Source organism: Dipteris shenzhenensis, chromosome 20 (genome assembly GCF_047967505.1).
Source record: "Dipteris shenzhenensis isolate YYH24624 ecotype China chromosome 20, Dip_SZ_1.0, whole genome shotgun sequence".
Classification (NCBI taxonomy): Eukaryota; Viridiplantae; Streptophyta; class Polypodiopsida; order Gleicheniales; family Dipteridaceae; genus Dipteris; species Dipteris shenzhenensis.
Window position 1 is genome coordinate 45,986,583 of NC_141615.1, and position 22,247 is coordinate 46,008,829.

At 44.5% G+C, this 22,247-nt stretch overlaps 1 protein-coding gene across 4 annotated transcripts; it reads right to left on the reverse strand.

The window, feature by feature from the left end:
* Nucleotides 1-968: 968 nt before the first annotated feature.
* FLD (protein FLOWERING locus D-like protein) lies at nucleotides 969-21,831 on the reverse strand. 4 transcript variants are annotated; one of them, XR_015542876.1, is made up of 3 exons: nucleotides 19,709-21,831; nucleotides 18,433-19,552; nucleotides 969-1,443 (listed from the first exon to the last, which is right to left on the reverse strand). XR_015542876.1 is itself a non-coding variant. In XM_087391449.1 (2 exons), the coding sequence occupies exons 1-2, from the start codon at nucleotides 21,534-21,536 to the stop codon at nucleotides 18,774-18,776; spliced, it is 2,607 nt and encodes an 868-aa protein (XP_087247575.1). In that variant the 5' UTR covers nucleotides 21,537-21,831; the 3' UTR covers nucleotides 18,167-18,773. The 4 variants fall into 4 exon arrangements, 1 of the variants encoding a protein (XP_087247575.1); XR_015542877.1 differs by having other exon boundaries at nucleotides 969-1,448; XR_015542878.1 differs by lacking the exon at nucleotides 969-1,443 and having other exon boundaries at nucleotides 18,167-18,554; nucleotides 18,679-19,552.
* Between the last annotated feature and the right edge of the window lie 416 nt (nucleotides 21,832-22,247).

Consider the following 22,247-nt stretch of genomic DNA (forward strand, 5'->3'; position numbering starts at 1 on the left):
AAATTCGGACCATTTTCAAGGCATGATTTCAGAACACATAGAAGTTCGTCTAAGCCACTATTCCTCTTACCCAATCCTCAATGGCCACTTCAAGCAAATTCAGACCATTTTCAAGGCATGATTTCAAAACTTCCCCTTATGTCATCCCCGCACCTTGCTAGAAATGAAACTGAAGCTCGAATTTCCCTAGCTCTTAGATTCCTTGAATTTTCATCTGAAGTCCCCAAATTGCCACTCTCCTTCTATATGAAGTCTAAGCCCTATGCCATCTTGTTTGCCTTTGTTGAGCGACAGGTTGCCTTCAATCGTAAACAAATGCCCCCACCCTCTTTCAAGATATATATATATATATATCCAATCTTACCAATTAAAGTTAAAATTTCATAAAATGTATCTCTTTCAAGCTTTGCTTATAATGCAATTGCACCCTCCTTGAGCTCTAAATCCTAATTGTATGTGCTTTTCTGCATCTAACCCCACAAATTAAGGTTAGAAATCCCATTAGCAAATTTCTCACACATCCATTCCAGCCATTCTCCAAGGACATACCTTCTTAAGACTAGAATATTCTCAATCTTACCTTAAAAAATTTTATAAAATGAGCAAAGCATCGATTCTAGGCACCCTCCAAGCCTTCCGAAAACCACCATAGAAGGTAACATTGTACTCTTTGAAGCTTGCTCACTACTTGTATGCATCTAAAATCAACACAAGGGAATAGAGTTCAAACCAAGCTTCACCTTGCTCACTACTTGTATGCATCTAACCTCACAAAGAACTTCACATTAGGGAATGGAGTTCAAACCAAGCTTCATCCCATTAATTCTACAAGAAGCTTGTCACATAAATAAATTTAAATGCTCATGAAGATAAATGGCCCTTGGTAATGAACTATATACAAGCTTACCAATGCCACAAAATACTTGGCCCAAATAGTCAACTTGTTTAATTCAAAATATTTTACTACTCTTAGGCAACAAGCACCTCCCAATTTCTTGCTCTATTAATGAAATGGAAGACTCATGCACTCTAAAAGAGTTCACAATCTTCTCCTCTTGAAGCCCAGCCATGGCCTTTTCCTTGAGTTCGCTTGTCCTTGAGCTCCATTTCGCAATCCAAGCTCGTTACCAACAATACTGAAACTCATGTAGAGTCTTTATGTCCAACTTTTCATGAACTCATGTAGAGTCCTTGCGTCCAAGCTCTTCCACAGCGCATCACAATGCCCCAACAATTTAGGGCTCAAATATCGAGATGAGCTCTCCCCCATCTTCATGGGTATGATGGTCAAGTAAGAAGATTGATTTTCTATTATATGAAAATCATGTTCACGCAAGAAGACTCCTTTCCCTATTTCATGTCTTCTGTTTTATTTGTTCTAGGCTTCAGGGGGCTATGCGCTAATGCTCATAATCGCTCTTGCTCTTTCCATCTCTTGGCCTTCTACACTTCATAACACAATACTCAATTAGAAAAATACCCCAAATGGAAACTTTATACTTACCAATTGGACTCATAACATCTACATACTTGAAAACTTTTAACAACTGAATCTGTGACTCCTTAAAATAATCATGTAGCAACACTAAAAATGATATGCGGCAAAAGCATGATATATCTTACCTAGGGAGTCCCACACTTCAAAAAATGGTGCGAGCAAGCACATTGTGAAGACCTTTGCTATAACAAAGCACCACTAGCTACAAGTATCAAAATTGCTTGAAGTGTACATCTAATTAGAAAATTGTCTCCGATTCTCTACTTACGAACCATTTCATCTGTCACATCATTTCTTTCCATTATGTATACTTGTGAGACCTATCTCAAGATACTAAAAGCCATTATGTTGTGTAAGCCCTAAGCATAATAGACACCTCTATTTCAGTTTGTCAATTTGACTTAGTTTCTCAACACATAGCTTTGACCATCTTGGATGCTTTGTCAGTCATAGGCAAAAAATACTACGAAAAACCTTCCTTCTACACAAAACAATTCTTTTACAATATATATCTAGATGAATCGAGGCATGACCTATCACAAGATACTAAAGGCCACTATGTTGCGTAAGCCTACGTATCATAGACACCTCTATTTCAATTTGTCAATTTGACTTAGTTTCTCAGCACATAGTTTTGACCATCTTAGATGCTTTGTCAATCATAGGCAAAAACTACTAGGAAAAACCTTACTTCTACACAAAACAATTCTTTTATAATATATATCTAGATGAATTGAAGCACATGCTCATATACATACCTAGATGAATCCAGGAACATTCCCAAACTCATCCTCTAAGAACACGACATAGTGCAATTTCAATCTCACGATAGTCACTCATAAGATTGAAAACCATAAACTCCATCACGCATAGCAAGGACTAGCTACTATGACATCCCCACTGATGTCATCAACGCCCAACAGTGGGTGTAAACCATAGTACTGAGTTTCTGTCGACACTCCGAAGGTGAAGGGCAGACTCAGCCATGACGAAGGCTAGCACTAAAGGAGAAGGCTAATCAAAAAGTAGTCCAAAATCTCTTCATTCAAGCTAGAACTGCTTGTGAAGTTTAAACAACTTCATTTTAGTCTCTCCCAAATGAGCATCTAAATCTAGCTAATAGGGCAACGCACCATTTAAGATAGAAAGAACAATTGCAATACCAACAAGCTATAACTTGGACGAAAACTTCACAAGGTGAAATTTACATGTCCACTAATACGGCAGAAGCATATAGTCAAACTCATCCTTTAAATACACAACACAGTGTGCATTTTCAACCTCATGACAATCATGCACAAGATTAAAAACCGTAGCCTCCATCGCGCATAGCAAGAACTAGCTACTACGACATCCATACTATCGTCATCGCCGCCCAATAGTGAGTGTAGACCAAAGTATAAACATATGCTCTGGCACATACATATCCAGACACCCCACAAATACTTGAGCATCTATTTATACAAAGGTCGCCGTAATGATCTTCTCTCAGCACTACGAAGATGAAGTGTAGACTCAATTGTGACAAAGTCTAGTACTAACGAAGAAGGCTGATCAAGAAGTAGTCCACATTCACTTCATTCAAGCTACAACTACTTGCTAGGCACCTTGCGATTTTGTGTCGAGTTTTTGTTTCTGCCAAAGCACAATTCTAAGAAAAAATTGCTTAGACAATCTAGTTGATAGGGCAACACACCACTTAAGATAGAAAGAATTTATCGCAATATCCGCAAGTCGAAACATGGACGAAAACTTCACTACTAATACGGTGGGAACATATATTGTGCCCAAACTCGTCCTCTAACAACACGACACAGTGTGGAGTTTCAATCTCATCACAATTACAATTCCTACTTGGATTTTCAGACGTCTCTTACATTGTCTTTAAAGGGTCATGCACAACCCTACAGTCTAAGGAGCTAGTGAGCTTCTTGTTGCATGAGGAACATACAAGGAAGAATAAATCTTCCTGAATGTGTACCGCAAGGGTAAAATTACAAATGCTTTTCGATCAAAGGCTATTGTAAGACAGCAGTCAAATAATACAAAAGCTGATGCAGGGCAACCCATGAAGAAAGGGAAATGTCAATGCTGTAAAAATCCAGGTCAATATATCGCTGCATGCAAGAAGTGGCCGCCAAAGAAAAGAAGAATCAAGTTTGGCTGTTTATTCCTCTACTACAAGCTGATGACTCAGTACAGTTTGTGCAGAACTTTTTTGGTTTGCCGCTATGATGCATCACAAGAGCACGTCTCTAAATGAAAATGAAAATGAAAATCGATCATATGGTAATTCAACCGTGAAGCTTCAAGACACATCACCTCCACAAGGATTTGTTCAATCTTTGAGGGCTTCTGTTATGTCCACATGTCCACATAATGTGGCTAGTGTTACGGAGGCCAAGTTAACCTATGGTCTCGTGATCTAACCTTGCGACAGTTAGGAGAGGTGGTAACCTTGATACACTAAGGGTAGTCTTAGGCTTGAGACACCTAAGACACCCTGCTTCTATATAAATGAGAGCATTACTCACTTAGGTCAATCTTAGGAGTGGGAATACCCAGCTCGGTTGTGAGCCCATCTAGACCTATGTCTCCCTTGGTATGGGACGCGTAGTCTTACCTAGGATGGACTATGGGTAGAGGTTGCCTAACATCTAGCTCAAGGGTGATCATGAGGGATCTACGATTAGGCCATATGTGTCCTTGTGTTTGCATACTAACAATTGTTGAGCTTGCAGATTTGCATGGAGATAGAGGAGATACTCAAAACCCCAGGTTAATGGAGACTAACTAACCTGTAGGAGCTGTTTCATTTGGTATCAAAGCCTTCTCTACCTTCTGTTGGGGTAAAGGCACATTGCCACCCCTTTATTAAAGATATGACACCTATGACTGTCTTAAGACAGTCATAGGGGGAAAATCTAATCCTAATAAAAACTTAAGAGTTTGTGGTGTGGCTCATCACTTCACACCCGCATCTTGAGTGTCACTCTCTCTCTCACCTTCTCTCTGTTGTTCTTCTCCCTCTGACCTTCCCCTTCAACTGGTATCAGAGCCTCACTTCCTCCCTACCCCTGCCTACCTTTCCCTCTACCCCCTCGGGACTTGTGCCCTTTTTGGCATTGCGCAAGCAGCTAGGGCTGTAGCACGGGACAGCAACGCGGGGCGGCGAGGGTGTATCGCGGGCAATAGCGCGGGCTGCAGCAGATCTGCGAGCAGGGCAAGGCGGCGCCGAACAGCAACAGCAGCTGCTAGCTGCTACAGCTGCGAGCAGAGCAAGGCGGCGCGCACGTACGCGCAAGCAGCGCGGGCAGACAGGCAGCGCATGCGTGGGCGCTCTGCGCGCAGGCAGCAGCTGGTGATCACGCCATTTCCGTACAGTCGTGTACGGACGTACGGTCGTCCGTACATCTGTACGGACAGCAGTCGACCGTACCGTACGGATCTCCGTACAGACTGAGGCAAGGGCTGTGTTAGGAACTTCTGCGTCAGGGAGCTTCATCAGAGATTTGCATTTCGAAAATTTCTTTTTTTCTCTTCTTGGATCTGTACCCTGCACAGGTACAGCAGGTACTTTGGTACCCTGCACTAGTACAAAGGTACAGAAAGTACAACAGGTACATTTTTTTTGGGAAGAGGAAAGGAGAGAGAGCACTCTGCTCTTCATTCAGGATCTTTTTCAGTTCTCAAAACTGTGTTTAGAAAGTACAGCAAGTACCTTCGTGTCCCTCGTGCTTGAGGTGACTAGTACCACAGTGTGTGGTTGATTGCACAGTTATCTTGTTTCGGGAAGGTAATGCCTTGATTTTGCAGAGGGCTTTTATGCTTTTGCTGAGTGCAAATCTCAGCTTTTGGGTGACATTTTCAAAGGGCTTTTGCCTGGAAGCTTATGCAGTGTATGCCTTGAGGCAGTGTGGAGCCAGGGAGCCCACATTAGTCTTGTTTCCGCAGTGTACTCAGTGACATTTCTTGCAGGTCACATTTTGTGTACGACACCTTTTGAAAATCTCAGTTGAGCCACGCTTGGCCAGGGCGCATCGAGTTTACTCGGTCCCTAACTGTCCATCGTTGACAGTGCTCAAAAGATTTTCTCTTCAGTGTCTGTACGTTGGGATCTGTGTTGTTATTGTGTACACAGGGCTGTTTATGCATTGCATTGTCAGGTGAGTGTGCCAGGAGAGCGCTACATTTTGTATTGCTACCTCAGTGTTGAGGTGTTCTTCACTTGGTACAGGTGTCAAATCAAGGGGCTTTTGCCCAGATTTTGCTTGAGAGCACTTGGGTTACTGTCAGAGACCTTCAGATGCCTTTTATCCCCTTGGCAGAAGGGTGATTGCTTGGGATTTGTCCCATTTTCTGTTGCAGGTTTGTGACAGGCTGAAGAGTCTGGAGCTTCTTTTTTCAGTGAACAAAACAATGTATGACAAGTGGTTTATGCATATAAAATCAGTGCAATACCTCATCTCAGGTGGGAGAAGTGATCAGGACAGCAGTGTTTTGTGCTTTGTCAGCTGATGATGCACTGTTAAAGCACTTGTGGAACAGCTGCAGCATTCTGAAATTACTGTTTTATGCCTATTTGAGCACGGTACAGTGTGTCAGAAGGTACAGTAACAGGAGGGAAATTTACTGTTTTGCTGCAGATTCTTTTGACAGTAAAAAACAGCACTATTGTGAGTGCTTCTGGCTCTTGATAGAGCAGGTTTTTCTGAGAAATCAGAATTTTATTCAGTCTTTTTTGACTTACAGGGAGTCACGTACTTTCCTTATCTGATATGGCATCAGGGGGAAGTGAATCATCAATTCTGAACATAAAGAAGTTGGAAGGGGCACACAATTATGCATTATGCGCAGAACAGTGTTTGAATGTACTTCTGCTTAAGAAGATTTCTAAGCCCATAAGGGTGAAGGGTGTCAAGCCATCTGGGATGTCAGATGATGAGTGGGAGGAGCTAGATCTGTCCGCGAGGGCTGCTATCATGCTTACTCTCAGTGATTCTCTTGTGTACAATGTTCAGGCTGAAAAGACCTCTTATGGTGTATGGCAGAGGCTAGCAGAGTTGTATGCCCAAAAGAGTTCAGCCAGTAAGGTGTATTGGTTGAAGAAGCTGGTTGATCTTCGCATGAAGGAAGGTACAGCTATGACCTCACACTTGAGTGAGTTCAATGCCATCTTTACACAGCTGATTGCACAAGGGTTGAACCTTGATGAGGAGTTCAAGGCTACTTTCTTGTTCTGTACCCTTCCTGAGAGTTGGGACACTTTCAAGACCACCTTGTCTAATTCGAATGTCACTCTTATATATGCTGATGTAGAGAGCTCTCTCATCATGGAGGAGATGAGCAGGAAAAATAATGCGGGCAGCAAGTCTTCAAATGCTTTGCAGGTACAGGAAAGGCAAGACTCAGCAGAAGGGGAGATCTGCTAGTAAGTCCAAATCCCGCAGTCAGTCCCGTGGTAAAAAGGATATTGAATGCTTTTATTGTGGCAAGAAGGGACATGTGAAGTCTGAGTGCTTCAAGTTTATACGGGATCAGAAAGCCAAGAAGGCTGAAACAAAGGATGCAGGCAGTGGAAGCAAAGGCAAAGGCAAGGCCAAGGTAGATGACTTGGATGCAGTGAATGTTGCAGCAGAGGACAGTGACAGTGACAGACATGAGGTATTATGTTCTTCTGCTGTAATTGCACACACATTGGTTATTGATGGCCATGACATGCACACCTGGCTCTTGGATTCAGGTGCTTCTTTTCATGTTACTCCTCATAAGGAGTGGTTTACTTCTTACACAGGTACTCATGGAGTTGTTCACCTTGGGAACAACTATGCATGTCAGATTGCAGGGATTGGCAGTATACAGATAGTATTCCCTGATGGACGGTCATTTATGCTTGATGGTGTTCGCCATGTGCCGCAAATCAAGAAAAATCTGATTAGCACTGGCTTGTTGGATGACAGTGGTTACCACACCACATTTGGGGATTCCAAATGGGTGATTACTGATGGCCAGGTTGTAGTGGCTGAGGGTTATAAGAGTGATACCTTGTACCCTCTTTATGTTTCCAGTGTAGGTAATCATGTTGTTGCCATAACCGAGCTGCCAAAGATTTCATTGTGGCATAGCCGGTTGGGACACATGTCCGTTAAAGGAATGCAAGAACTATCACGTTTGGGTTATCTGCTGTCTCTTTCTTTTTCAAATTTGCCTACTTGTGATCATTGCATATTTGGCAAGCATTCTGTGACTCCTCATAAGAGGAGAACTCCCCAGAATAGAGCACCGCTTGATCTAGTGCACACTGATTTGTGTGAGATGCCACAGTTATCACTAGGGGGTGCAAAGTATTTTATTACTTTTATTGATGATGCCACACGTAAAGTGTGGGTCTATTTCTTGAAGCATAAAAGCGATGCCTTAGATGCTTTCAAGAAGTTTGTCGCTCAGGTTGAGAATCAGACAGGTCGCAGGCTGAAATGCCTCAGATCCGATAATGGGGGTGAGTATGTGTCACATGCTTTTGTGCAATTTTGCGAAGCTAAGGGCATCAAACAGGAACTCAAAGCCCCTCATAATGCATCTCAAAATGGTGTAAGTGAGCGGATGAATCGAACTATTCAGGAGAAGGTTCGATGTATGTTGTCTTATGCTGCATTGCCCCATGGCTTTTGGGCAGAAGCCGTGCAAACAGCAGTTCACATTATTAACAGGTCGCCAAACAAGGCTTTGGAGTTGAAAGTGCCAGAGGTGTGGTCTGGCAAGCCACCCTCATATAAGCACTTACGTGTGTTTGGCTGCGAGTGCTTTGCTCATGTACGCAACGAACTGCGCACCAAACTGGAGCCAAAGTCTTTCAGATGCATCTTCATGGGTTACGGTGACGAAGGTGAAATGGGGTACAGGTTATGGGATCCCGTCAAACGGAAGATTATACGCAGCAATGACGTCATCTTTAAAGAGGATAGTGTACACAAGGAACCCGTGCAACCTGTGGAATACAAGAGGGTTATTTATGATGATGTTGGACAGCAAAGAATGCCCATTTATATGCAGCAGCAGGCTGCTGCAGATAACCCTATTCAAGAGGGTATACAGGCTGGAAATCAGCCAGATAATTTTGCCAATGATGCACCACTGGATATGCCAGCAAATGGGGCTGTAGAACAGCCAAATATGGTGGTACAGCCACCCGTCATGCATGACGAACAGGCTAGACAGCAGCCTAATCCAGAACATTTTGTTAGGAGGAGCACCCGTGTACAACGGCCTCCTGACAAGTTTGTTCCAAGAGCCAATAATGTGGCTGATTTTATCATGCTAACAGATTGTGGTGAGCCTTCCACCTTCAAGGAAGCTATGGGAAGAACAGAGAAAAGGAAGTGGGAGAAAGCCATGCAATCTGAAATGGACTCCCTACTTCAAAATGATACATGGGACTTGGTGCAGCTACCTGCAGGCAGAAAGGTTTTGCCATGCAAGTGGGTTTACAAAGTCAAAGTGGATTCAAATGCTTTACCGAGGTATAAGGCCAGATTGGTTGCCAAGGGATTTAAGCAGGAGAAGGGCATTGACTTTGATGAGATCTTTTCCCCTGTAGTCAAGATGACTACTTTGAGAGCAGTGTTAGCTCTTGTTGCTCATGAGGACATGGATTTATGTCAGATGGATTTGAAGACTGCTTTTCTTCACGGAGATCTCCATGATGAGATCTATATGAGTCAGCCAGAGGGATATGCTGTTAAAGGGAAAGAGCAGCTTGTGTGTAAGCTCAAGAGGAGCTTGTATGGACTCAAGCAGGCGCCAAGAGAATGGTACAAGAAGTTTGATGCCTTCATGCAGTCCCAAGGGTATCATAGGTGTGAGACCGATCATTGCTTGTACACCAAACGGGCAAAGGATGGCAGTTTGATGCTACTCATTCTATATGTGGATGACATGCTGATTGCCAGCAAATCTCAGCAGGAGATTAGTGCTTTGAAGAAACAACTGCATAAGTCTTTTGATATGAAAGACTTGGGTGATGCAAACCATATTCTTGGCATGCGGATTACTCGTGACAGGTCCAAGGGACTTTTGTTTCTGTCACAGAAGGAGTACATTGACAAAGTACTGCAAAGGTTTAAAATGGAGGGGGGAAAGTCTATTAGTACCCCGTTGCCTCCACATTTAAAACTCAGCAGTAAGGACAGCCCCAGATCAGATGATGATAAGGCTGAAATGGCCAAGGTTCCGTATGCATCTGCAGTTGGTTCTTTGATGTATGCCATGGTTGCCACTCGTCCGGATATTGCTTTTGCGGTGGGAGTCACCAGCAGGTATATGGCAAATCCAGGCAAGCGGCACTGGGAAGCAGTGAAAGGTGTCTTGAGGTATCTCAAGGGTACCAAAGACTTGTGCATATGCTATGGTAGGCAGGATGCATTGGTGCATGGTTTTACAGATTCAGACTATGCAGGGAATACAGATAACCGGAAATCTACTACCGGTTATATTTTCACATTTGCAGGAGGTGCTATATCATGGGTGTCTCGGTTGCAGAAATGCGTTGCACTGTCAACTACTGAAGCTGAATATGTTGCAGCCACTGAGGCTTGCAAGGAAGCAATATGGCTTACTCGGCCGGTGGGAGATTTGGGCATTACAGGAGATATGCCAATTTTGCATTGTGGTAGTCAGAGTGCTATCATGTTGGCAAAGAATCCGGTCTTTCATCAAAAGACCAAGCACATAGATGTGAAATATCATTTCATCAGGGAGGTACTGGAAGACAAGCGACTTGAGCTTGTGAAAGTGCATACTGATGATAATCCTGCAGATTTGCTCACTAAGAGCTTGCCTACAGAGCGGTTTGCACATTGCCGCCACATCATGGGATTAGGATGAGACCACTCTTATTTTATGGTCTTGTATACAGTAACTATATATTGCTGTAATTTTTATTCTTTTCTCCCCTTTAGGCATATTGGCCTTTAGGTGGGAGATTGTTGGGGTAAAGGCACATTGCCACCCCTTTATTAAAGATATGACACCTATGACTGTCTTAAGACAGTCATAGGGGGAAAATCTAATCCTAATAAAAACTTAAGAGTTTGTGGTGTGGCTCATCACTTCACACCCGCATCTTGAGTGTCACTCTCTCTCTCACCTTCTCTCTGTTGTTCTTCTCCCTCTGACCTTCCCCTTCACCTTCTTGTTCGTAATAGCCTCACTTGTTTGTTTGATTCCTACAATCGCATGCATGTGATTGTGGGCCACAAGTAGACTGCTGAGAATTTGTGAATGCTTGTACGAGTTGTGTTCTAATGCTTTCCAGGGATTGTTTCAGCTGGCTGAAATAGATTCAGTGAGTCCTTACAAGGTACATAGTAGGTAGAGGTTGGAGTATAGAAAAGTCAAAAGGCTGGATTCAGTAGCTGTGTGAAATTCACTTCTTTGCAGCCTTCTAGATAGAATTTGTGGTGAATTATATTGCTGCTGGTAAGCTAGGGAAGCTGCCGATAGTAACTTTGGCAAGAATCCACTTCACAGGTGCTCCTAGAACTGATTAGCAGGAGGCAATTTCAAAACCGAAATCTCCTTGGGCCTAATCGTGCCTGAATTTTCCTGTTTGCAACAAATTGAGCAGCCTGGAACAGTCTCGGAGCTGTGTGACTGAAACAGGGAGCGAATTGAGGTTATAAGGCTTGCAGGTCTGTGCACAGGGTCTCCAAGGGCTGGGGATGGCTTGTTTGGGGTGAAACGAAGAAAAGTTGGTTACTTTCAGAGAAATCCTACTTTTTTTGGGTAAAGAGAGGACATGCATTTACTTTTCTAGGCTGCATGCCTTGGAAAGTTACTTTAGCAGCTGTGATTGCTAAAATCCCCTATTTTACGCCTTGGATTCTGTGACAAGCAAGCTTCATGCAAGCACCATGGGTGCATGCATGTTTACTTGCCATGCAAAGTATTGTGGGACTGCCAGGTGAGTTCTAAAGTGACAATTGGCTACCTGCATGCGTGCATGTAGGAGTGTACTAGTGTGCAAGCACACATGCAAGTGTGTGCTTGCAAGTGCAATTTCTGAAATCCCCTACTTTACGCCTTGGATTGTGTGACAAGTAAGCTTCATGCAAGCACCGTGGGTGCATGCATGTTTACTTGCCATGCAGAGTATTGTGGGACTGCCAGGTGGAAATGAATCACTTTCATTCAGCCGGGATCGGAATCTCAAGGCTTAGTCCTAAAGTGACAGTGCATGCATGTTAAAAGTATGTCCACTAGAACTAAAGTTCTTTGTTTACTTTTTCAAACAGCCACTTGAAGTCCTAAAAGCATTTTTTGAAAGTACTTTGTGTGGAGAATAACCCTTGTGGAGGGCTCCAAAAGGAAGAAAGACTTGTGGCTCGAATGCCAAGCCTTTCCCCACAGCCACCCAGCCAACATGCAGCCTATGCATGCGACCCCTTTCCTTTGCTCTCTCTATCCTAGCTGATCTACAGCAGCCCTGGCTTGCTGTAAGCTTGCCATTTATTGCTGTCCTTGCGAAGGGAGAGGGCCTGTGATATCCGATCTAATTCACGCCCTCTTATTGCATCCTTTCTCTATCATCATGGAGTAAAATTCCAGCGAAGGAACTCTGCAAACCACAGCTCCTAAACCTGCTGCTCCACAGCGGATGCAGGTAGTCCAGATAGATGCCCAGGTGTGCCAGAGTTTGTTTACTCAAATACACGGGAGCAGCTATTGGTTTTACGACAGACTCAGGAAGCACAGAAGAAACATAATGGTGGTATGCCCTCCCCTGCCAACATATTTTCAGGGGAGGAGGAGGAGGAGACAACTCCAGAATAATTTCGCTCAGGTGGGGGAACATTTCGCCATTACAAATTATCCAGATGATATAAAAGCTACACTTGTGGACATGTATTTCACGGTGGCGAGATTTGAAATCAAAGTTCAAAGCCTTCTGCACCTACTACTTGGGCAGCGTTTTGTGAAGCTTTCACGGCTGAGTTCTTATTGGAGCCTAATGAATTCAACAACCTTCGTAAGCTCCAAAATTTCACGTTTTATCTGATAACGGCAGTGCTCACAATTTCATTGATGCTTCTCTTGTGCAATAAATCAGTCAGTGTATCTATGATGTAAATCAGTCCGTTGCATCTATGCCATAGCTATTGAGGTATCTGATGTGATTAGTCGGAGCTCTTGGATTGAAAATTCACTCAAGGCCCAACTAATATGTTGATAGCTAAATGCTCAAAATACTTCGTGCATACAAAGATATAACTGTGTAGAACCGAAATGAAGACAAGAGCATCTAAGGAAAGAGAAAATGACTCAATAACTCTCACAAACAATAACTCAGACTATAATCATCATCACGAGCTCATCCCTACTGGGCTTGTTGCTCAGTACAATCTTAGATGGCCACAAAGGCACTCACACACAGCACACTACAACTCACACACCCTAAACATCGAGCTTCTTCCCACAATATCAAGCTACGTCACCGATTGTGTATCGCCACCTCACAAGATCAAGAACAGCGCACGCTTTCCTCCTCTCGACTCTGTAGAAAGACCAAGAGCCATGCCACCCTCCTGAACTCGCGGGAGTCGACCCTCAAACCGACTTCTGGAGACAACTCAAATAAGAACAGTTCTCCATGACCACCTAGTACGTAAGATAATTCATGCAATAACGCCACATCTATCCTCCATGCAATTCTCACATGGATATAGCATTGGAGCAATCATTACGACCCTTCTAAACCTTAATCACTCACAGATCTCACTATGAGGATGAATTCCTAACATACGTGACAATATGTCTAAGTATTCAGACGTGTTTCCATGAGAACTTCCCATGGGTAGAATCAAACTCGTGCCTGGCGCCAGCAGTCGTACACAACAAGTTCAATAGAGAAGGGTGAAATTGCGCATCTGCTTGGATGATATGGCAGAAAGCATTGTCAAGGACATGAAGCAATACGCTTGGATGATGTGGCTTCTCCAAGAGAAACTTGACATCTACTTGGCATCTTTGCAAACCTTGGCATCATCCAAGCAGATGCCAAGGTTGACAATACTCTTTGCCTCATCCACTTTTATATGCTGTTTGCACTCTTCTAGGCTTCGTGTCCTTGACAATGCCACTTCAGGAATACCTTCGTCTAGGTCAAGTGCAACCTATCAAGTTACCATGGGGTGCATCAGTGCTTGTGGTAAAGAAGAAAGACTATAGTATGCATCTATGCGCAAACGACAAGGGTCTTAATCCCTTGACAATTAAGAACAAATATCTATTACCACAGATGGACTATCTCATCGATCAGCTCTCCGGAGCTAAGTATTTCACAAAGATCGATTTGAGAATGGGCTATCACCAAATAAGGATATTTAAGAAAGATGTCTTTAAGGCCATGTTTCATACGCGCTTCTGTCATTATGAGTTCTTGGTGTTACCATTTGGACTCACTAATGCACCGGCAACCTTTCAACAGATGATTCGTGATATTAGGGAAAGTTTGTTGAGGTCTTTCTAGATGACATCTTGATCTATAGCAAGACTCTCTTCATTTGCAGATAGTGTTGCCTATACTTAGGCAAGAGCAGCTCAATATAAAGAAGGCAAATGTGAGTTATTGAAACAGGAACTCATCGACCTTGGAGATGTTGTTTTGGTCAATGGTGTCCGTATTTACTATTGACTACGGCAAAGTTAGAAAGATATATGAGTGGCCAGTTCTGAGAACGATCACTGAGATCAAATCCTTTCTCGTGTTTGTGAACTCCTTCTAGTGATTGTAATGAGCCTCACCTCAGTTTTCTTTCAAGCCATGAAGTTTACGATTTTGCTTAGCAGTTTGAGGTTCTGTAATGTCTGTTGCGCAAGGGATGAAGCGTGTTTTCAGTTTGTCTACCAGCAAATTTGATCATGGGATTGTGACGCAAAGTCCGTATGCATATATGTTCCCATCCCATCTCTTAGAACGACTAGGGAGAGGCTTGAGTAAGCATTGTATCTAACCCATTCTCTATTTTCCGGCTCACTACACATTATTGAAAAAAAGGTAGTACTGTCCTCCCTCATGCGAGTCCAATGAAAATACGTCTCCACATTGTCAATGGTTTCTTTAACCAGGGATTAGAGTGCACACACACAATGGAAATACTACCACTGGCTAGAATAAAAGCACACAACTGAGAATGCTGTTGAAAATGGTGTGGTCACCTCCCTATCGGTAAGCATGGGGGGTGAACAGAAGTGTGATGTGGCTGCCACATGGGCAGCACTTTGGCTGCCATGTGGACAGCATAAAAACAAGAAAACATGGAAGCATGGGGCTGCCACATGGGCAGCACATGGGTTGCCATGGTCGCAGCACAAAGGGAAGGTAGTTAACTGGCTGTGATGATGTGGACCTGCACAAGGCAGATGACATCAGCAACAGTATGGAGCTACCACATGTCTAAATTGGCTGGAGCAGATCGGCGCAGGGATTACAAGCTGGAGCAGGGCGCCTACGTGGCAGATGACATCGGCATCAGCATCAGTACGGACCTGCTGCAGAAGCTGTACGGACCAGAAGCATGGGTTCTCCGGGCCTGGACATGGCCTGAGCAGAGGCAGATTGCAGGCAGAAACGTTGTTGCAGAATTGCGACTGTTTGGAGAAGGACCTGGGCCTGATGAACAGGGCCTGGATCAGGTCGGATCTAGGCCAGTGGTAGCCTTCTAGCCCTCAGAAACAGTACCCCCACCAGTCGGTTTTTACAGACTGGGTGGGTCGGCCCAAACAGGCTGCAAGTCGGCCTATTTCCCCCCTTACTGGGTCGATTAGCTTAGAGGCTTCCAGCCCCTATAAAAGGGGGCCCTTGGGGCCTCATAACACATGCAGCAGATCCTCAGCAGATTTGAGAAGCAGATCAGCACCTATAGGGCCTACATCCAGGAGGTCTATAGGAGGCTAAAGAGCTGCAGACAAACCTTAGTTACAGCTGCACACCTGGGCTGACAGTTTGGGCAGCAAGGTTAGAGATCAAGGCACAAAGACTAAGTCTATAGAAGCTTGATGAGGGCAAGCGGGCTCAGGGATCTAGAAGTGCCACAGAGGTAGTAGGACCACTTTCGCGGTAAGGACAGGCCACGAACTACTTGCTGTCTTGCACACACATGTTTGATGATAACACACAAATAAAGACGTTTTGGATTCCATAGTTAAACACTTCGGCTTGAACTCCTGGGATGCTTCCGCTGCGGGATACCCTCTGTTTGTTCAACTGCTACAAAATGATCAATGAACCCAACATATAGCTAGCTATAGCATGAGGAGGTAAGGAGCTGTGAACAGATGCACTAGATGCAATACTTCCATCTGATTGGCTGCCCTAGCGTGTGTGACAAAGTGAAATGTGACGTGGCAAAGCCACATGAGAAAGACATGTGGCCTTAAAATCTTTGAACTAGAGACTGTGATATAGCATCATGTGCGGCCTACCTAGGACCTAAGGTCTATCTACCACTCTTTTGTGAGCTACAGCAGAGAAGCACACAAAGTGGCAGATCTACACCGGTACACAAGTCCTATTGTGGTGCATAGGAGGGTCAGAAGGGGGACTCAGTCCATAGCTACTGAAGCTCACAACGAAGGCAGTAGTGAAGAGGAAGAGTCTACAGCAGATGGTGCAGCATGCAAGGCTGTTTTGGGTGCCTTACCTCAGCTGGAGTATGCTGCAGGTCTTGTGCAGATTTTGGCATGACTTATACTTGGTTTCCTACATCAATATAAGTCTTCTTTTGGCTGTACATCTGTGCGGTGTATCTCACAATTCTGACGTGTTTTCTGTACATACAAGCACACAGTGTGAGTTGATGTTTAATGCGACGTCACATGATCTCAAGAAGTCATCCACTCAATAGCACTTGGCTAGCGGGCAGCTCTCGTTTCTAACACATTGTCCCTTAGCAACCACAAATGCAACTTATGAGGCTATTTCGTTAAGGAGAGTATTTGCCACATGTCATGTCACATCGAGGTGCTCGCCGATGCATATGTTTTTTATGTGTTTTGATTGGCCACCAAATGGGGAACTGAAACTCTAGCTTCTTTTCTTGAAAGCCTCGCATCTTTTCTTGAAACCCTAGCTGTTTTATGAAGCCTGAAGTAGTTTCTCACTTGCAGCCACCAGTTACCGCAGTATTTTGTTGTGTGAGTAGTCTTTGTGCAGTCTTTGAAGCAGCCAGGCAGCCCACTTGGATTTGTGAAGCCTCTTCACCCCTTGAGGCCTTCATGGATTCTTCTTGGTGGTCTTGTAGCAGTTATACTCAAGTTGCAGCATCAGTTATAATCTTTCAAATTGCAACATCGCTTCCACTTCAGCTAATAATGTAAAAGCGAGAGAGTATGTAGCAACACTCTCCATTGTTACATGATGCCCAGACTTTCGGCACTTTTCGTATCTAGGATGTTGCCCCATGTGCTAGTCCCACATCCATTCCTAGAGGTGGCTGACCTGCGGCTGCTACTGGAGGCTGCTAACTATAGACTCAATAGCCTGTTTATTCAAGCTGCACAAAACCCTTGCCTGGTCCACTGCTGGAGACCTTGTCCCCCTTGCTAGCAGCTGACCCACTTGTCAGTCCATGCTGCCCGGACATTGTTGGGTTAGCTGGCTGGTTTGGGAATTGAACTGGTGGTTAGTGTGCCCCACGGGTGGCAAAGTTTGGCCAAAAGAAGGGTCACATGACTGCCTTGCTTAATGAACTAACTAGCCTTTCTCACTTTATGTACAGCTCCATTGAAGTATAATATTGCACATCAGACATGCACTGTTGCATATGTCAAATGACGAATGCGAATTATTGCATTTCTAGCACTTGAATTGTTGTAATCCCTCGAATATTGCCAATAAATCAAGTGAGACCGCTTCCATTAGAATCCCAAGCGTTACATGTCATACATAAGCACTCTAGGTCCTCCATGCCTACTTACCAAGATGTCCTAAGCATCGTAAAGGCATCAAAATTATTGTCCCTTAGTTCCTTCTAAGTTCTAAGTCTACTAACCTTATCGTTGTTCTAGATGACTTAAAAACTTTAACTTGGGTAGGATGGAGCAGCATGTATACATGATCAAGATATTTGATGATCTTGCATTTAATTGGCAATTGTAATGCAGCTACAATAGAAGATACCCCTCCAATTAGTTGTTTAAAGGTTTTGGCACTCCTTTGGATTTGAAGTAAAAATTTGGGCAACCATGGCATTCAAAAACCCATATCTTATGATTGCCAAATTAAAGTGAGGTCATGTTATTTATCAAATTAAATCGCAAGGCACAATTTACATGAATATTATGTTTGTTGCACCATTTTATAACCCTATTTATCAAAATAAGTTTGATGAGTCATGCCTAATTTCTCCATGAAATTTAGGGCAAGGTAACCCATCGTAGGCCATCATTCTCAAGGTTGACATGGTGGATAGCCCACTTAGGCTATCCTTTTTCAAGGGGGGTCTCCCAAAAAAGAAACACTGCCCCCAATCCATCAAGTTAGGGGACTAAGAATTGATGTCTAGATACTTGTGAGCCCAATGACGCAAACTTACCAGCGAGATCACAATAATCTGTCTGTTAGCATCTCACAATGGATGGTACAGTCAAAAGCTGCTAAAACAATGGGGTTACAAAATATTGTATAGGAATAGCAGCCATGACGAATGACGAAAAGCAAACAATGGTGAGACTGTTAATAAGAGTTATGTACTCCCTACCTTTGGCATCTATTTGCCAGGTGCCAACAACATAATTGTTCAAAAAGGCCTTACAAAAGACATTGAAAATTCCAAAGATTATTTGTAGGAAGAATCTCAGAGAATGATCCAATTCACAAGACACCATCATTACAATTCAAGAAAACAATAATAGAACAGGATATGGGGGAGACATACGTTCAGTCATGGAGCTCATGGGAGTCGGACAATTCCTCGCTATCCACATGACAATCAACTGGTAAATCCAAGAGTCCTTTCAACTGTACTGCGATCCACATGGTCTCACATCCAGTCACCATCTGTTAGCATTAACTGCACGTTAACCCAGCAGAAAAACTCTACTGAAGAAGGCTGTGCTTCGCAATTGTATGACTCGAGTGGCTAAGTGGCAAAACAGTATGCATGACACCTTCGGGCACCCACCCCTTTCCAAATTCCTCAAATGGATGCAGAGAGTCTCTCGAATGATCACCCTCCAACAGAACACTTGCCAAACTAGGGGATCCCAGTTAGCTGACTCATGGGGTGACTGGACCAACGATTTTGAGTGTGACAGGAGCAGTGGGCTTCCTTGCAGCACGTCCCCACTTGATAGCTGCAACTAACGCATCCCCCTGGCCACCAAGCCCTCTTCGCCCAACAAGCTTCACACCTAATGTTTCACATAAGTAGACCAACCGCACTTTGTCTCCTCCCCTGATCTCCATTAACTCGATGGCTTGTTGCCGAGAAATCATTGTATAAAGATGCAGCTGCTGCTGCTGATTAATCTGCAGTTGTTGAAACAAAATCCTTTGTGGCAATGGTGGCTGATCACTGATTGCACCATCATTAATCTTCTTTTTTGCACCCAATCCAATCATCACCCTTAGGAGCACAGGCACCTTGAGTTCACTAGTCCGAGGATCAAATAGAACAGCAAAGCATCCAAACTCCAAATCAGGATCCCGGAACAAGTCTGCCAGTAGCACAGCATAGGCTTGGGTATCCTTGGGGATGCCCCGTTCAATTTTTGCAGGGACTAGTCTATTTGCAGCTTGAGCAGCTATATTCCCAGCTTCCCTTAATCCACTTAGTAATGCACCATGCATACTTGCTGGATACCTGCGATTAGTCGCCTCTCCAGCAAAAAACAGCCTGCAATCTCCAACACTCTCAGCTAAAAGGTCATAGTCATCTCCTGAGGCCCCAACAGCAACATTTGAATACGATCCATAACTAAGAGGATCCCCTCCCCAACGAGTGCAGACTGTTTGAATGGGATCAGGAACAATTATCCCTTGAGGTTCATAAATGCCTACAAATTCCAATTCAGCATGACCAATTAGTCTCCATATCAGTAGACCTTGCAATGCAATGTTTTCAAAAACAGAAAAGCAACCTCAACAAACACAGGGCGAAAATGTGTTTTTAGAAAAGGCAAGAATAAACCACACCGATCACCAGTATATACCGCGTAATATAGCTAGGACTCGCTGAATCGCCTCAGTGGGATGCATTCGTTCAAAATTGATGGCAGCCTCCCCAGCTACTAGAGCTAACAATAGTGGGCCACCGGAAACAGCAGCATAGCTATAGAACAGGAAGAACTCGCCCCTTCTATCTGAACTTTCTGCAAGGTGTCCAAAAGTGTCGAGTTCTGAGCCCCAAAATATCCTGGGAAAGAGCATGGCCACCTTATTAAGCAATCCAAATCCTAGCCTCCGGATAGCATCAAGTTTTCTCTGTGGCAACTCGGGCTCAAATTTGATTGTGTTTTTCTTCAGCACTCCCAATGGAACAGTGCAAAGAGCCATGTCCCCCTCAAAAATCTGATTTGAGGTGACAACCTGAACTCCACCACTGCCATACCGAATTGTGTGTACCTGCTTGCCATAAAAGATGGGTATGCCTTCTGCCAAAGCCGAAACTAACCTCACGTTTCCTCCAGGAAGGAAGCAATGGTCGCCACCCATCTCGTAAGGATCATCCTGGTCCCAAAATGCAAGGGACAGGTCTGAAAGAAGACCGGCATTTGCATATTCCAAGTTGGCAAGGTGCCAGTCGAAAAGCTGCCTTTCATACAAGCTTTCTGCTACCGATGCATCTTCTCGCAGAGTTTCCAACGTTTGACCTAAGGAAATCCCTTCTGCCACAGGTCCCATCTGCTCCCTTAATTGGCTTGCTTTGTCCAAAAGCTTGTTGAACTGACCCTCCACTCTAGCATCCACATCCGCCCCTACAGGCAAGCCATGTGGCTGATACAAAGGACATTTCTCTCGTATTTTGTGAAGAGGGATCCCCAGTTGCCTAGCAAGAACTCCTAGAGGATTTCCATGGATTCCTGTTATGACACTCCCCCCCAGATCTGCAGCTGCAGCTTGCCCCCCTCCCTCCATTTTCTTAGTATATACCCTACCTCCAGGTCTATTCCTTCCTTCCACCACAGCCACCTTGTGACCTAAAGCCAGAAGCTGCCGTGCAGCTGCAAGCCCTGCAAGCCCCGCTCCAATAATTATGACCGTGGCCTTGACAGCCTCTTCCGGAATAACCGCCTTGATGGAGGGTGCTACACCAAAATTGATATAACCATAAGAGGACAGGAAGCGGTATGCGGCTGCTACAAGGCTCCGGTGCTGGCTTCGGATGCTTTCCATGACTTGGGCTTGATCGAGCCACACGCTGACGTTCTCTCTCCATCGCGCTAGAATGTGATTTCGTACTTCTATGTAATTATCTTGTTCTACATCGCCAATAGTTTGTACCACCCCTGCTTCAATCTCTTCTTCTGTCAACGAGTCCTTGGGAAAACCAACAGAGGCAGCAATCATCGATTCCTTCTCCTTGTTTTTGTCTAGATCAAAAGATTTCTTCTTCTTACCCCGTGCAGGAGAAAGGTCTGTACCTAGTTGTTGCTCAATCATAACATCCAGGAGTTTCTCGTCGTAGCTCAGAGTTCTTGCCTGCTGCCTTAGGGCTCTCACGCTCTTGCCATTTACGGTGCACTTCGCCCCTCGCTGTAGGGTCTCCACGACCTGCGTCGCAGCCTCCAGCCGCCTTCTTTTTTTGGAGGCGAGTTGGTCAGGGCTCTCTTCGGCTTCAAAGACTGTGATAGCCGCGGAAGAATCTGCCGTCACCAAAGGTGCGGGCGACTTGGATTCAACAGAGCTGCCAATGGGCACTCCCACGTAGGTGGCGGCGGCAACGGCCGCTTCTAACGTCAACGTTCCGTCGCAAGATGCATCGACGGAGGGAGGGGCACGCTCAGTCTCAAGAGCAGCATTGGGCAAAACAGCTTCCATGGCAAGAAGATCAGGAACGCAGACAGCAGAGAAGAAACAAAGGATCTACGGAGCTCCCCTCTCTTCTTCTCTTCTTCCCGCCGCTTCTCTTGTTCTCTTCTTCTCACCGCTTCAAGTAGGAGCGAAGTCTCCTGAAGCTTGCAGTGATATAATCGGATCAAAGTTTCCCGAAAGGATCATCCTCGTCCACGGAGGATCTCAGAAAGAGACAGGATTTAAGGCTATGGGGCTCAAGCAAAGGGAAGGGAAGAAGTGGCTACGGCGGCTGTGGCTGCTCTGCTTATGAAAGCTAGGAGTCTCACTGCAGAAAACAAAAAAGAAGTGCATGAAGGTAAAATTTCCCTCTAAACTAGACAAGAGTCATTGAGGGAGTGCATACCTCGGGCGGATGATGGATTGCCCGCCCACCATCCAGATGCATTCAATGCACCATGGGTGCCGGTTGTAGTCTCTGAGTAGGATTCCCGGTGTGAGAATTGCCGGCGTTGGTAGAGCAGGATGCCCGGTGTGAATTAGGTGCCCGATAAGGTAGGATATGGAGATCAGATAAGGTAGTGTTTGGCTAAGCAAAGAGAAGGGAAGGAAGTGGCTATGGCTGCTTATGAAAACTAGAACTCCCAATTGCGAAAAAAGCTACCTTACCTTGTTGGAGTGAGTTAATTGAAGAGCTTGAGGTAATTTCCTCTTCCGCACTTTCAAGGACTTAGAGGT